At 43.1% G+C, this 15,055-nt stretch overlaps 1 protein-coding gene across 1 annotated transcript in view; it reads right to left on the reverse strand.

Annotated features, from left to right (window-relative positions):
- The window catches only part of LOC149723767 (uncharacterized), an 86,410-nt gene that overhangs the window by 24,833 nt on the left and 46,522 nt on the right, over nucleotides 1-15,055 (reverse strand). Inside the window, exons 39-49 of the mRNA XM_089893485.1 lie at nucleotides 14,834-14,987; nucleotides 14,560-14,674; nucleotides 14,277-14,424; nucleotides 14,147-14,207; nucleotides 13,692-13,880; nucleotides 13,451-13,639; nucleotides 12,484-12,678; nucleotides 1,701-1,871; nucleotides 897-1,186; nucleotides 717-847; nucleotides 327-483 (exon numbers count right to left, since the gene is read on the reverse strand). Of these exons, the coding sequence (XP_089749611.1) occupies nucleotides 327-483; nucleotides 717-847; nucleotides 897-1,186; nucleotides 1,701-1,871; nucleotides 12,484-12,678; nucleotides 13,451-13,639; nucleotides 13,692-13,880; nucleotides 14,147-14,207; nucleotides 14,277-14,424; nucleotides 14,560-14,674; nucleotides 14,834-14,987 (1,800 nt within the window). The remainder of the gene's footprint in view (nucleotides 1-326; nucleotides 484-716; nucleotides 848-896; nucleotides 1,187-1,700; nucleotides 1,872-12,483; nucleotides 12,679-13,450; nucleotides 13,640-13,691; nucleotides 13,881-14,146; nucleotides 14,208-14,276; nucleotides 14,425-14,559; nucleotides 14,675-14,833; nucleotides 14,988-15,055) is intronic.

Here is a 15,055-nt window from a genome sequence, read left to right on the forward strand (position 1 = left end):
CTATTATGACGCAAATAGTCAACGCGTGAATTGCTATTATGTCGTAATCAATTGCCAGGTCAAACAATCGTTATTATGATGCAATAAATCCACGTGTGAATCCTTACTATTACGTACATGCGGCTTGTGTTGAACGTTAGACTAAAACGTATGTGAAAGTTAAAGTACGCCCCATGTGGACGCAAGACAACATGTTTCGATTCCTACGCATATACATAGATATCTTATATAACAAACATAAATATCTTATATAACAAACATAGATATCTTATATAACAAACATAGATATCTTATATAACAAACATAGACATCATAAACAAACTCACTTTGGCGTTTTTTAAACCGGGAGGTTCCGGGCACATTATGACATCACAATGTATAAGTGAGGGATCAGGAATCCAACCTGCCGATCTCAAACAGGAAACTTTTTGTGAAAAATATCGGTTTTGGAAACGACATACGTCTAGTTCTACTGGGTTTGACCTGAGGTTTGGGAAGAACGATGGTTAGCGAAACAAAAGTTTTTACTTACTAGACCATGTGTGACACCTTGCAAACAATATAATGTAATATAACAACATTAAAGTTAAACTTGAATCAGCCATCCTTACTTCTTGGCATTTAATGAATTTGTTTTAAATAAATGTTCAATAAAATGGGCCGAGTATTACGCCTTACAAACTGTAGAAAGATTTCCAACAATAAAGTTAATCCACCTGTCATCGTACGACACAAATTCCAAGCCATCGAGTTTGTTTTGTGATGTATGAATCAACCCATTGTTGTGGTTTAATGTGATGTAATAATCAATCGTACCTCGCATACCAAGTATGAGGTCACTAACGCTCTGTGTGATGTCATTATAAACATGGTGACATCACAATAAATATACTTACATGTTTATTACACAGCCAGTATTGGCGTATATCACTTGCATTACAAGGCATCAACACAAGGGGTTTAACGCTCGCGGCACGAACGGGGATTCCTTGAACTGATAAACATTCACCACTACGAGGTTCAATCAGTTGACCTCCAACGTTGACCTCTTGAGCTCCAACGTTGACCTCTTGACCCTCAACGTTGTCCTCTTGACCCCCAGCAGTGACCCCTTGACCCCACTGAAGGTAAATTGTTTCAGAAGTTCCACAAGAGTTCTCCGTCATATAAATCAAACCATCAGTACCTGTCAATCAAACCATCAGTACCTGTCAATCAAACCATCAGTACCTGTCAATCAAACACAACATGTCAATCTAACCATCAGTACCTGTCAATCAAACACAACATGTCAATCAAACCATCAGTACCTGTCAATCAAACACAACCTGTCAATCAAACACAACCTGTCAATCAAACACAACATGTCAATCAAACACAACCTGTCAATCAAACCATCAGTACCTGTCAATCAAACCATCAGTACCTGTCAATCAAACCATCAGTACCTGTCAATCAAACCATCAGTACCTGTCAATCAAACCATCAGTACCTGTCAATCAAACCATCAGTACCTGTCAATCAAACACAACATGTCAATCAAACACAACCTGTCAATCAAACCATCAGTACCTGTCAATCAAACCATCAGTACCTGTCAATCAAACACAACATGTCAATCAAACACAACATGTCAATCAAACACAACCTGTCAATCAAACACAACCTGTCAATCAAACACAACATGTCAATCAACCCACCTTTAACAAGGCATCTTTCATAGAAAGTAGAATAAGGTGCGAATATATATCGTAGATAACTTCCTAAGTGACATGTGTATGTGACATCACTATCGTGCTCGTAACTTTCAATTGTGACGTCAGCAGTGTTGTCAGTGCCAACACTAGGTGGTGGAAGGGAGCACACAATTTCTAAACATAGAAATATTATAATTCTGAAAGAGATGTTCCGGCAATATTATGTTTATGATTTATACCCACAATGGTTACATCGGGCCTTGAACCCGTACCCTCTGATCATATACCCACAATGGTTACATCGGGCTTCGAACCCGTACCCCCTGATCATATACCCACAATGGTTGCATCGGGCTTCGAACCCGTACCCTCTGATCATATACCCACAACGGTTGCATCGGGCCTTGAACCCGTACCCTCTGATCATATACCCACAATGGTTACATCGGGCTTCGAACCCGTACCCTCTGATCATATACCCACAATGGTTGCATCGGGCTTCGAACCCGTACCCTCTGATCATATACCCACAATGGTTGCATCGGGCTTCGCACCCATACCCCCTGATCATATACCCACAAAGGTTACATCGGACCTCGAACCCGTACCCTCTGATCATATACCCACAATGGTTGCATCGGGCTTCGAACCCGTACCCTCTGATCATATACCCACAATGGTTGCATCGGGCTTCGAACCCGTACCCTCTGATCATATACCCACAATGGTTGCATCGGGCTTCGCACCCGTACCCCCTGAACATATACCCACAATGGTTACATCGGACCTCGAACCCGTACCCTCTGATCATATACCCACAATGGTTACATCGGGCTTCGAACCCGTACCCTCTGATCATATACCCACAATGGTTACATCGGGCTTCGAACCCGTACCCTCTGATCATATACCCACAATGGTTACATCGGGCTTCGAACCCGTACCCTCTGATCATATACCCACAATGGTTACATCGGGCTTCGAACCCGTACCCTCTGATCATATACCCACAATGGTTACATCGGGCCTTTAACCCGTACCCTCTGATCATATACCCACAATGGTTACATCGGGCTTCGCACCGGTACCCCCTGATCATATACCCACAATGGTTACATTGGGCTTTGAACCCGTACCCTCTGATCATATACCCACAATGGTTACATCGGGCTTCGAACCCGTACCCTCTGATCATATACCCACAATGGTTACATCGGACCCTGAACCCGTACCCTCCTGATCATATACCCAAGGGTTCAAGGCCCGGCTTTGAACCCGTACCCTCTGATCATATACCCACAATGGTTACATCGGGCCTTGAACCCGTACCCTCTGATCATATACCCACAATGGTTACATCGGGCCTTGAACCCGTACCCTCTGATCATATACCCACAATGGTTGCATCGGACCTTGAACCCGTACCCTCTGATCATATACCCACATTGGTTGCATCGGGCTTCGAACCCGTACCCTCTGATCATATACCCACAATGGTTACATCGGGCCTTGAACCCGTACCCTCTGATCATATACCCACAATGGTTGCATCGGGCCTTGAACCCGTACCCTCTGATCATATACCCACAATGGTTACATCGGGCTTCGAACCCGTACCCTCTGATCATATACCCACAATGGTTACATCGGACCCTGAACCCGTACCCTCTGATCATATACCCACAATAGTTACATCGGACCTCGAACCCGTACCCTCTGATCATATACCCACAATGGTTGCATCGGGCTTTGAACCCGTACCCTCTGATCATATACCCACAATGGTTGCATCGGACCTTGAACCCGTACCCTCTGATCATATACCCACAATGGTTGCATCGGACCTTGAACCCGTACCCTCTGATCATATACCCAAGGGTTCAAGGCCCGGCTTTGAACCCGTACCCTCTGATCATATACCCACAAAGGTTACATCGGGCTTCGAACCCGTACCCTCTGATCATATACCCACAATGGTTACATCGGGCTTCGCACCCGTACCCCCTGATCATATACCCACAATGGTTACATCGGGCTTTGAACCCGTACCCTCTGATCATATACCCACAATGGTTACATCGGGCCTTGAACCCGTACCCTCTGTAACTGGCGAGCGCCAGGTTGCGTAATCTAACAATTATTAAGCAGCGCGTTTCGGCGCCAGTGTTGCCATTTTGTGTTTATTTCTCGGTTTGGTTTATATGTTTTCGTTAAATAGTTGTATACGTGTCCTCCTGCCTTTTTCTTTTCCTGCAGTCTGAGTTGTTTTAAATTATCCATTATAAAATGTAATGGGCTAGACGCAGTTGGCAAATGTATAAGTCCAAAATTAAAGGTATGTTTCTGTGTTTTTGCTCTATAATTCGTATTTGAGTATTTATGTATAACTGCATTTTTCAGTTACGTGTCAATAAAGATTCAGTAACCTTACAAAAGACTGACGAGAGAAGAGGCACCAATCTTGGTTGAAGATCGGGCGCCGCTACAGTAACTTTAATTTGGCAACTGCGTCATCAGGTGAACTACTTTATCGGTTTGTGAAGTTAGAGCGCTCATAATGTCGCTCGAAGTTACCGATCAAAATGCTGGCTTAACCCAAAAAGACCATGAACTTGAGCCAATCATAATCGACGATCGTAATATAACTGTGCGTCGGAAACGTGTAGAACCTGAGGTAGAGGATTCGTATTCCTCAAAACTAGATTTGTTAAATCGAACAGAAAAGATATTGAATATTCGTATTAACGAAGTTGACGAGTTGTTGTTAACGAGCAATGAAGTAGAGATATTGCACATGGCTGACGTTTTTGAAACAAGGAGACACTTTGAACATTTACTTGGCGAAGTGCTCGCTAGTGCGCCTACGGCTGAGCAAGAGCGTATGGGCGATAAAAAGGATCATTACAAAATGTTAGTGTCGAATCTTATGAGAAACACGAGACAAACGTTAGACCGATTAAGGCAAGAATGCTCCTCGCGTACAGCAAGCCGCAGTAGTGCCTCATCCAGTGCGCTATCGGCATTGACTAAGCAACGGCACAAAATTAACGAAGAAATGGCCGCATTGTGATCAGAGTTAACATTTATTAAAGAGGCGCACAACGCCGAAGTTACGAAACTGCGCAGCGAGCATAAGGTGGAAATTGTAAATTTGAACAAACGAATAGCTTCTCACAGCGCTCGCGCCAGTGCATGTCTGGAGGCAGCCATGATCGAAAACCCTTACGGCATTCACGAGTCCGATCTTAATTTTAGCAGCATTCCCCGTGGCTCTGGCAACGTTCGCGAATGGGTAAACAACGCTGATGGGCAAAACAGAGGTCTAGAAGCAAATGAAGCGACGCGAACAGAGCAAAGAGCGCGTGAGCAGCCTACCAATATGATTACAGACGAGATGGAACCGAGTTCTCGTTTGTCCGCCTCCCGGAGGCAACCTTTGTTGGGAACTCGTGGTGACGCGAATGGTCATAGGGTTTCTCGTTATACCGAGGATAGTCTAATACCGAGCTTCCGTTTACTGGATGTCAAAATAGATGTTTTTGACGGCAATGTTTTAAAATTGTTTTAAAACAGCTTGGGAAACCGCCTTTAACGCTTTGGTTGAACAGCGGTCCACATGTACAGCGCATAAGTTGAATCTCTTAAGCCAGTGGTTCCCAAAGTTTTTTTAGCGCGACCCAAATCAGAGTTTTATAAACATCTCACGACCTCAATCCTTTAGCTGGTGGCCACCTAAAATTTTGGGTTCAAAATGTTCAAATTAACTTTGAAAATGCGCGATAAACATGCTGCGGCAGCGTAATTCGCTTGACTTGCGTATAAGGTTAACGATTTATTACGTTACAATAGTATTATGTTCTGTCACAATAGTGATGTATTACGTAAGTTAAGGGACGTTATAGACTTGTTTTCGTACTGTTTTATGGCAGTAAAAAACTTAAACCCCTAATTCCCAGCCAATAAACCCTAACAAATTATGTAATCTGTAACGTAGATCAAACGTAACAATACGCATTCTATGACGTAATAATCTAACCTCTGTTTAATTCATAACGGCTCGTGTGGAAAATACGGTTACGCAGCACGATTTCGCACATTTTCAAAGTTATTTATCGACACAAACGCCCGAGTTTTTTAAATCTTCAACTGTTTGTGTGGATCTTTCAATGTATTATTGAAAAAAAGGCTAAAATACGATGCATGTGCCTCTTTAACATTCAAGCCTGCTTTAAACCTCCTACATGCCTAATGATTTACGTGTCAATCCCTATTATGACGCAAATATTCGACGTGTGAATTGCTATTATGTCGTAATTAATTGCCAGGTTAAACAATCGCTATTATGATGCAATGAATCCACGTGTGAATGCCTACTATTTCGTAACAAACAGCCCACCTGGCTAAGAAAAACATGGTAAATATAAGGCTGAACTACAGCGCAAACCTAACCCGAACGCTTAAAAAGAAAAAAACTCGTTTTAATAAATTTGAATCATCACCTTGGCGCGACCCATTCTACAACCCTGTGCGACCCATGTTTGGGTCGCGACCCATACTTTGGGAACCGCTGTCTTAAGCCAATATTTGGTGGGCGAACCAAAATCGTTAGTAGAAGGATATCTTTTGCTCCAATCCGACGATGCTTACTTCGAAGCTAAAACTAGGCTTAAACAGCGCTATGGGAACGACAGCGTTATCGGAAAAGCATTTTACGACAGGCTAAGTTCGTGGCCTAAAATCTTAACCAGAGATCCGAAAAGACTGCGAAATTACGCTGATTTTCTTATGCAAGTCAGGGCAGCCAAAACAACAATTCACAGCTTGGGAGTGTTGAATTTTCGACAAGAAAGTAATAAAGTACTTTTTCGATTGCCTGCAAGACCTTTCGTCTAACCGACAAACTAATAACCGATACCCGAACGTACAGCCTCTTTCCAGAGGACACATGTATAAATCCTTACACGCTCAAGTTAACGAAAGTATGAGTCGCTCTCCACAATGTAGTTATTGCAAGTCGAAGCATCATATAGACAACTGTACTACGTTCGAAACATTGTCCCGTGAGGATAAAATGTCCTTCTTACGTTTTAAGGGGTTATGCTTCAGCTGTGGTTCTAGCGCTGCGCATTCGGCACGTTATTGCAAGAATAGAGTCGTGTGTAAAATTTGCAAAAAGAAGCACCTGACGGTCTTGCATATAGAATGGAAAACACGCGCCCCTGCGACAACATCACGATGCACTAGTGTTTGTGAGAATGTTGGCGTGATGGTTGGTTGCGATAACGCTATGATAGTACCTGTGTGGGTAAGGGCGGCAGACAACCCTGGTCAAGAAATGTTGTCGTATTGTATACTAGACGATCAGTCAAATAAATGTTTTATGTCGGAAGCTCTACAACGTGACCTCAAGTTGCCCGGAGTAGAAACGCATCTCAGTATATCTACGATACAAGGTCAAAGCGTCGCGACATCTTGTGAACGTATTCGAAACATAGAAGTGTTGAGTTTCGATAGGCAGTCGATGATACCCGTATCTTCGCTGTACTCCCGACCCACCATTCCGTTCAATGCAAGTCAAGTACCGCGACCGGAAGTAGCAAAGCAATGGCCTCATCTTAAAACGATCGCGGAAGAATTAACCCCGTTTAAACCTAACGTGGAAGTAGGGTTGCTGATTGGTAGCAATGTTCCAAGTGCGATACGGCCAAGGCAAATAGTGTGCGGCAATGAAGATGAGCCTTACGCACAAAAGTCGCTACTAGGCTGGGGTATCGTCGGTGTTGTTTGTAAAGATCATTCTGATGTTCGTGGAGCTGTAGTACATCGAACGGTGTCAAGTGTATGCGGTTCAAGTAAATTTCCTTTAACGCACCAAGCTAAAGAGATACTGAATCCAAACTCAGTTTGCAAAATCCTAGAAAACGACTTTATCGAAAACGATAAGAGCAATCCAATGTCACGGGAAGATAAAATGTTTGTGGACTTGTTAAATATTCATACCGTACGTCGAAAAGACGATCACTACGAAATGCCGCTACCACTAAGGAGTGCTGAGTTAAAGCTACCGAACAACCGCCCACTCGCACTTAAGCGATTGTTTCAACTAAGACGCCGGTTCATAAGAAATCCTAAATATTCCTAAATAAAGAGGATTATAAAGTATTTATGTCCCGTATCCTAAAAGATTGCTCTGAAACAATTGATGACAAAGATTTAACGGGTCAGCCTGGCAGAGTAAATTACGTGCCGCATAGGGGAGTAAAAAACCAGGGAAGATCAGGGTGGTCTTCGATTGTTCTGCACAATTTGCCGGTTCAAGTTTAAACGATCATCTGCTTCAGGGACCCGACTTAACAAACAACCTTGTAGGTGTTCTTACCCGATTCAGGAAAGAAGAAGTTGCCTTGATGACAGATATCGAGTCAATGTTTCATCAGTTCTTTGTAAGAAAACAAGATCGGGATTTCTTGAGATTTCTGTGGTGGAAGGACGACTCGTTTCAAGAAATATTAGAGTACCGGATGAAAGTTCATTTGTTTGGCGCCAAAAGCTCACCGGGCGTCGCAAATTACGGTTTAAAGCAAGCGGCAGACGATGGTGAGGACATTTTTGGGCAAGATGTGGCAGATTTCGTTCGTCAGAACTTCTATGTTGATGATGGCTTGTTATCAGTGCCTACTGTAGATAACGCGTTGTCAATCATCAAACGCAGTCAATTACTGTGTGCAAGAGCAGGATTGAGGCTGCACAAATTTGTTTGTAACAAGCCCGAAGTTGTATTGCAGATTCCATCTGCAGATCGTGCGGAAGGGTTAAAATATTTTGACGTTAATTGCAGAGAACTCCCGATGGAACGCGTTTTAGGTTTAATGTGGTGTGTACAAAACGATTCTTTTATTTTCAGGATTGAACTTAAAGACGAACCATGTACGAGACGAAACATGCTAGCAACAATTTGTTCAATATATGACCCAATGTCATTTTTATGTCCAGTGATACTGGAAGGAAAGCGAATCCTGCAGTATATGTGCAGAGGGAAGCTAGATTGGGATGACCCTGTGCCACCCGACATCCAAGAGCGCTGGAACCTATGGAAAAAGGACATTCTAGAACTGGATCAACTTAAGGTAAAGCGTTGCTTTAAGCCGGAAGGATTCGGAGATTTGAAGACCGTAGAAGTGCATCATTTTTCGGACGCCAGCGAGAAAGGGTATGGACAGTGTTCTTACTTACGTCTTATAAATGAAAATGGTGAGGTCCATTGTTCCTTTATTATCGGTAAATCAAGAGTAGTCCCTTTAAAACCTATCACGATTCCACGACTAGAATTAACCGCAGCTGTTGTATCTGCCCAAATGAGCGCCTACCTTCGAAAGCACCTAAGTTACGAATGCTACAAGGAATTCTTTTGGGTGGATAGTCAGGTAGTGCTCGGTTACTTAAATAATGATGCAAAGTGATTTCAGATTTTCGTTGCCAACAGAATCCAGAAAATCAGAGATGTATCGAAGCCAGAGTATTGGTTTCATATCTGCGGAAAAGAAAATCCAGCAGACCTAGCGAGTCGGGGTGTGTCATCTTCCCATTTACTTAAAGACGATTCGGTGTGGCTTTATGGACCGAACTTTCTGTGGGATCAAAATTTAACCGTGAATGACGGAAATTTCACTTTAACACAAGACGTGGAGAAACTGCTTCAATCAGAGACGAAGAAAAGTAAGGTGTTGAAAGCCCGTGCTGATGAAATGCAAGCAGGTTTTTTGTTCGATTTATCTAGATTAAATAGGTTTTCTTCATTTTTTCGTGCAAAAAGGGCGTTGGCGAATTGTATGATGTTACGAGACAGATTGCGGAAAGTAGACCTACCCCTCAGCTCACGAGTTAATTGCCATCTCATGGAACGTGCTGAGCGTTTAATTATTCTTTGTTTGCAGAGAGAACATTTTAGTTCCGAAATCGAAACTCTGAGTAAGACGTTGGAGTGCGACAAAAACAGCAAAACTTTGAAACGCAGTAATAATTTATTTCGGTTGAACCCATTTGTTGATACCGAAGGTGTATTGCGAGTTGGTGGACGATTAATCCATGCCAATGTAAGTATTAAAGTAAAAAACCCTCGTATATTACCGCAGAAGTCCCACATCACCGAACTAATAATTCGATGGCACCATGAAAGGATGAACCACATGGGTCGAGGAATTACTCACAACGACATTCGACAAAGTGGTTGGTGGGTGATTGGAGGTTCGACAGCAATTAGAAGCTACATAAATACGTGTGTCGTGTGTCGAAAAATACGAAGGCCGACCGAAACACAAAAAATGGCAAACCTTCCGAGGGATAGAGTAATAGACGTAGCCCCCTTTTTATATTGTGCTGTTGATTTGTTTGGTCCGTTTTACGCTAAGGAAAGGCGGTCTGTGTTAAAACGTTATGGTGTGTTGTTCACGTGCATGGCATCTCGGGCAATTCACATAGAAATTGCAAATTCACTGGATACCAGTTCTTTTATCAACGCTCTACGCAGATTTTTAGCTCGTCGTGGCCCGGTGGCTCAAATTAGATCCGACTGTGGCACAAATTTGGTGAGGACATTCAACGAACTACAAAAGGCGGCGAGAGAATTAAACTCTGAGACAATCTCGACCTTCCTTCTGGAGTCGAGCTGTGATTGGATCGACTTTAAATTCAACCCGCCCCATTCTAGTCATATGGGCGGTGTATGGGAAAGGCAAATTCGAACTGCCAGAAACGTTTTACAACCCTTACTTTTGCAGAACTCACAACAATCAGATGACGCAGCTCTTCGCACCGTCATGGTCGAAGTCGAGAACGTTGTGAATTCGAGACCCCTTGCCACTGATTCTGAATGATCCCGGAGCTCCTGAACCAATTACCTGAACCAATAGAGTTTTGGTCACGCTGGAGGAAAGAATTTCTACTGTCACTTCAGCCAAGGCAAAAGTGGGTGCAAACAAAGAACGACATTTCAGTTAACGACGTCGTACTACTGGACGAACCGAACTCTCCACGAAATAAATGGAAGATGGGACGAGTGTTGGAGATTTTCCACAGCGAAGATAAACTGGTTCGACATGTACGATTTTGGTAGCAGATGACCAACGAGACAAGTATGGCAAGAGTACAAAACCGCCGAGCATCATACTTCGCCCCATTCATAAACTAGTACGTCTTTTAAAGAACTCGCAGCGGGACGATTCCCCAACGGAGAGCCACTAGAACTTGTACATATTCCATGACGTATTACTCGTTTAATTTAATCGTTGAATAGTTTCAGAAGTGCTTTACATGCTATAATAAGCTAATAGAACTAAAAGATTTAAACAATATTGTGAAATTGTATAACATTTTTGGGAAGCCATGTAACTGGCGAGCGCCAGGTTGCGTAATCTAACAATTATTAAGCAGCGCGTTTCGGCGCCAGTGTTGCCATTTTGTGTTTATTTCTCGGTTTGGTTTATATGTTTTCGTTAAATAGTTGTATACGTGTCCTCCTGCCTTTTTCTTTTCCTGCAGTCTGAGTTGTTTTAAATTATTCATTATAAAATGTAATGGGCTAGACGCAGTTGGAAAATGTATAAGTCCAAAATTAAAGGTATGTTTCTGTGTTTTTGCTCTATAATTCGTATTTGAGTATTTGAGTATTTATGTATAACTGCATTTTTCAGTTACGTGTCAATAAAGATTCAGTAACCTTACAAAAGACTGACGAGAGAAGAGGCACCAATCTTGGTTGAAGATCGGGCGCCGCTGATCGGGCGCCGCTACACCCTCTGATCATATACCAACAATGGTTACATCGGGCCTTGAACCCGTACCCTCTGATCATATACCCGCAATGGTTACATCGGGCCTTGAACCCGTACCCTCTGATCATATACCCACAATGGTTACATCGGGCCTTGAACCCGTACCCTCTGATCATATACCCACAATGGTTACATCGGGCCTTGAACCCGTACCCTCTGATCATATACCCATAATGGTTGCATCGGGCCTTGAACCCGTACCCTCTGATCATATACCCATAATGGTTGCATCGGGCCTTGAACCCGTACCCTCTGATCATATACCCACAATGGTTGCATCGGGCCTTGAACCCGTACCCTCTGATCATATACCCATAATGGTTGCATCGGGCCTTGAACCCGTACCCTCTGATCATATACCCACAATGGTTACATCGGGCCTTGAACCCGTACCCTCTGATCATATACCCATAATGGTTGCATCGGGCCTTGAACCCGTACCCTCTGATCATATACCCACAATGGTTGCATCGGACCTTGAACCCGTACCCTCTGATCATATACCCACAATGGTTACATCGGGCCTTGAACCCGTACCCTCTGATCATATACCCACATTGGTTGCATCGGGCTTCGAACCCGTACCCTCTGATCATATACCCACATTGGTTGCATCGGGCTTCGAACCCGTACCCTCTGATCATATACCCACAATGGTTACATCGGGCCTTGAACCCGTACCCTCTGATCATATACCCACATTGGTTGCATCGGGCTTCGAACCCGTACCCTCTGATCATATACCCACAATGGTTACATCGGGCCTTGAACCCGTACCCTCTGATCATATACCCACAATGGTTACATCGGGCCTTGAACCCGTACCCTCTGATCATATACCCACAATGGTTGCATCGGGCTTCGAACCCGTACCCTCTGATCATATACCCACAATGGTTGCATCGGGCTTCGAACCCGTACCCTCATTATACAACCATAGAAACCATATATATTACCTTCACAAATATACTCGCTAATATCTGGCACCCATTGTCCTTGTAGGTTGCACTCTAGCTCCACCTGGTGTGTTACGTTCCCTCCCGCGATTTGCTGGAATTGGTAACCATGGTCACATGACATCACAGTACGTTTCTCGTTAATATGTCTCCACACAGCGTGCGTTTGGTCACTAGGGGGCATGCATACAACTTCTAGATTGTGGAAAATAATGTTGGTTGGGTTGTGTAATACTGTAAGGAAGGAGGTGCAGCAAATAATCATAACTACAGTTACATGAATGAATGAATGCAACTTGTTTATCCTCGCATGGCGGGCCAACGACAGTCGTTATAACACGGGTGTTCTGTTTCATACACCTCGTGACCGCTTACGAGTTACCACGTATGTAACTTATTTATCCTCGCATAGCAGGGCAACGACAGTCGTTATAACACGGGTGTTCTGTTTCATACACCTCGTGTCCGCTTACAAGTTACCACGTATGTAAATTATTTATCCTCGCATGGTGGGGCAACGACAGTTGTTATAACACGGGTGTTCTGTTTCATACACCTCGTGTCCGCTTACAAGTTACCACGTATGTAACTTGTTTATCCTCGCATGGCGGGGCAACAACAGTCGTTATAACACGGGTGTTCTGTTTCATACACCTCGTGCCAGCTTGCAAGTTACCACGTATGTAACTTGTTTATCCTCGCATGGCGGGGCAACAACAGTCGTTATAACACGGGTGTTCAGTTTCATACACCTCGTGCCCGCTTCCAAGTTACCGCGTATGTTACTTTGTGGGTGATTATTTTTGGAGAGATATTTTCATTTTTTTATATATGGCTGATAATTTGGACAACCCATTAGTGACCGCTGGGTTGGAGCAATTGCCGCTAAGTGTCTTGCCCAAGGACACATACGATCATAATGGTAGCAGCGACGAGCCTTAAGTTTGGTATATATTAAACAACTCACCCCAACACCTTATATAGTAAGGATCCGGCCTCCAAACACCATCAGCAGTGCAAGTAATGTCCATGGTTATAACACCCGGTTCCAACCAATAACCAGGGTTACAGGTTAATGTTGCATTGTTTGGATAAGCATGCGTGTGAATATCAAGGTGGGAGAACTCAACCCTGTGAGGGGGGTTGCATTGTACAGCTGCGTGACATCATAGTTAACATTATGACATCATAGTTAGTATACAACTCACGCAAGCACTTCAATCCACCAGGACTCGGCGTCCAATAAGCAAAATCCCCGCATACAACATCTATAGTGAACCAGCTGTGTGCCAACCAGAACCCGTGGTTGCAACGATAGTTTGCCCTTTGTCCGTAGTCGAGCGACCCGTACGTGAGTCGACCGTTTACTATTTCGGATGGAGGGAGGCAGTCAAGTACTGTGGCATAAATATAATATAATAAACATAGATATAATATATTAAACATAGAAACAATATATTAAACATAGAAACAATATATAAAACATAGAAAAAATATATTAAACATAGATATAATATATAAAACATAGACACAATATATTAAACATAGAAACAATATATAAGACATAGATATGATATATTAAACATAGAAACAATATATTAAACATAGAAACAATATATAAGACATAGATATAATATATTAAACATAGAAACAATATACTCACGGGTACACTCCAGCATCTCGGGGTCGGGCTCCCACATGAGGTCAGCGTTGCACGTTATCGTCTGCCAATAATACGAGGGTCGATGGGGGTCGATAGGGGTAAATATACAATGATAACACCACCAACCCACCTGTGCAAACAAACCACGTTTAAACCAATACCCGGTATCACACTGATACATGGTGGAGCCTAAATATGAATAACTTGAATGAATATTTTCCTTCAATACAGCTCTGTATAAATCCGGAGGTCGCGCACAATGCCATCGTGATTCTTTCCTGGGAAAAATGTTGATTATTGGCTTAAATAATTTTGTACATGTCGCCTCTTAAACTTTTTTGTTAGTTTGTTAGATACAACGAGTTAATATTGTTGGTATAACATCCACACTTTGATTTTTATCAACCAACCACCTGCAAATAAACTTTGTGGCATCCTCGGAACTTCTCTCTTGGAGTCCCTCCCTTGTTGAGTTATCCAACCATAATGCGGCCGCCCACGGAATGTTTAACGTATCGCGGTCCTCACCTGGGATGTATGGGGCGCAATCAGTGGGAGTTCTCGACACCCGTTTTTACAACCAATGTTAAGAACAAACACAGGAGGTCGCACATGAAAGGGAAACCACACAAAGGTAGAAGATGGTTGGGAGGGTTATCACTTACATACACACCAATGATGACTCACCTTTATAGCACCAAGCATCGGCCTTTGAAGGGGTTGGATCACATCTCTTCACACCACCATTAGGGGAACTACGAGCACATAATGGATCCTTTGTTCGCATCACAGAATAAGCGACATTACCATCCCCCCATGCGCATGCACATGATGATATATCCTGTGTATTACAATATCACATAGTTGTCAAACTGATGTTGCTAAAACATGCAATGTCGCCTCTTTCAT

This window comes from Ciona robusta, unplaced genomic scaffold (assembly GCF_009617815.1).
Source record: "Ciona robusta unplaced genomic scaffold, ASM961781v2 AP042743.1".
In the NCBI taxonomy this organism is placed as follows: Eukaryota; Metazoa; Chordata; class Ascidiacea; order Phlebobranchia; family Cionidae; genus Ciona; species Ciona robusta.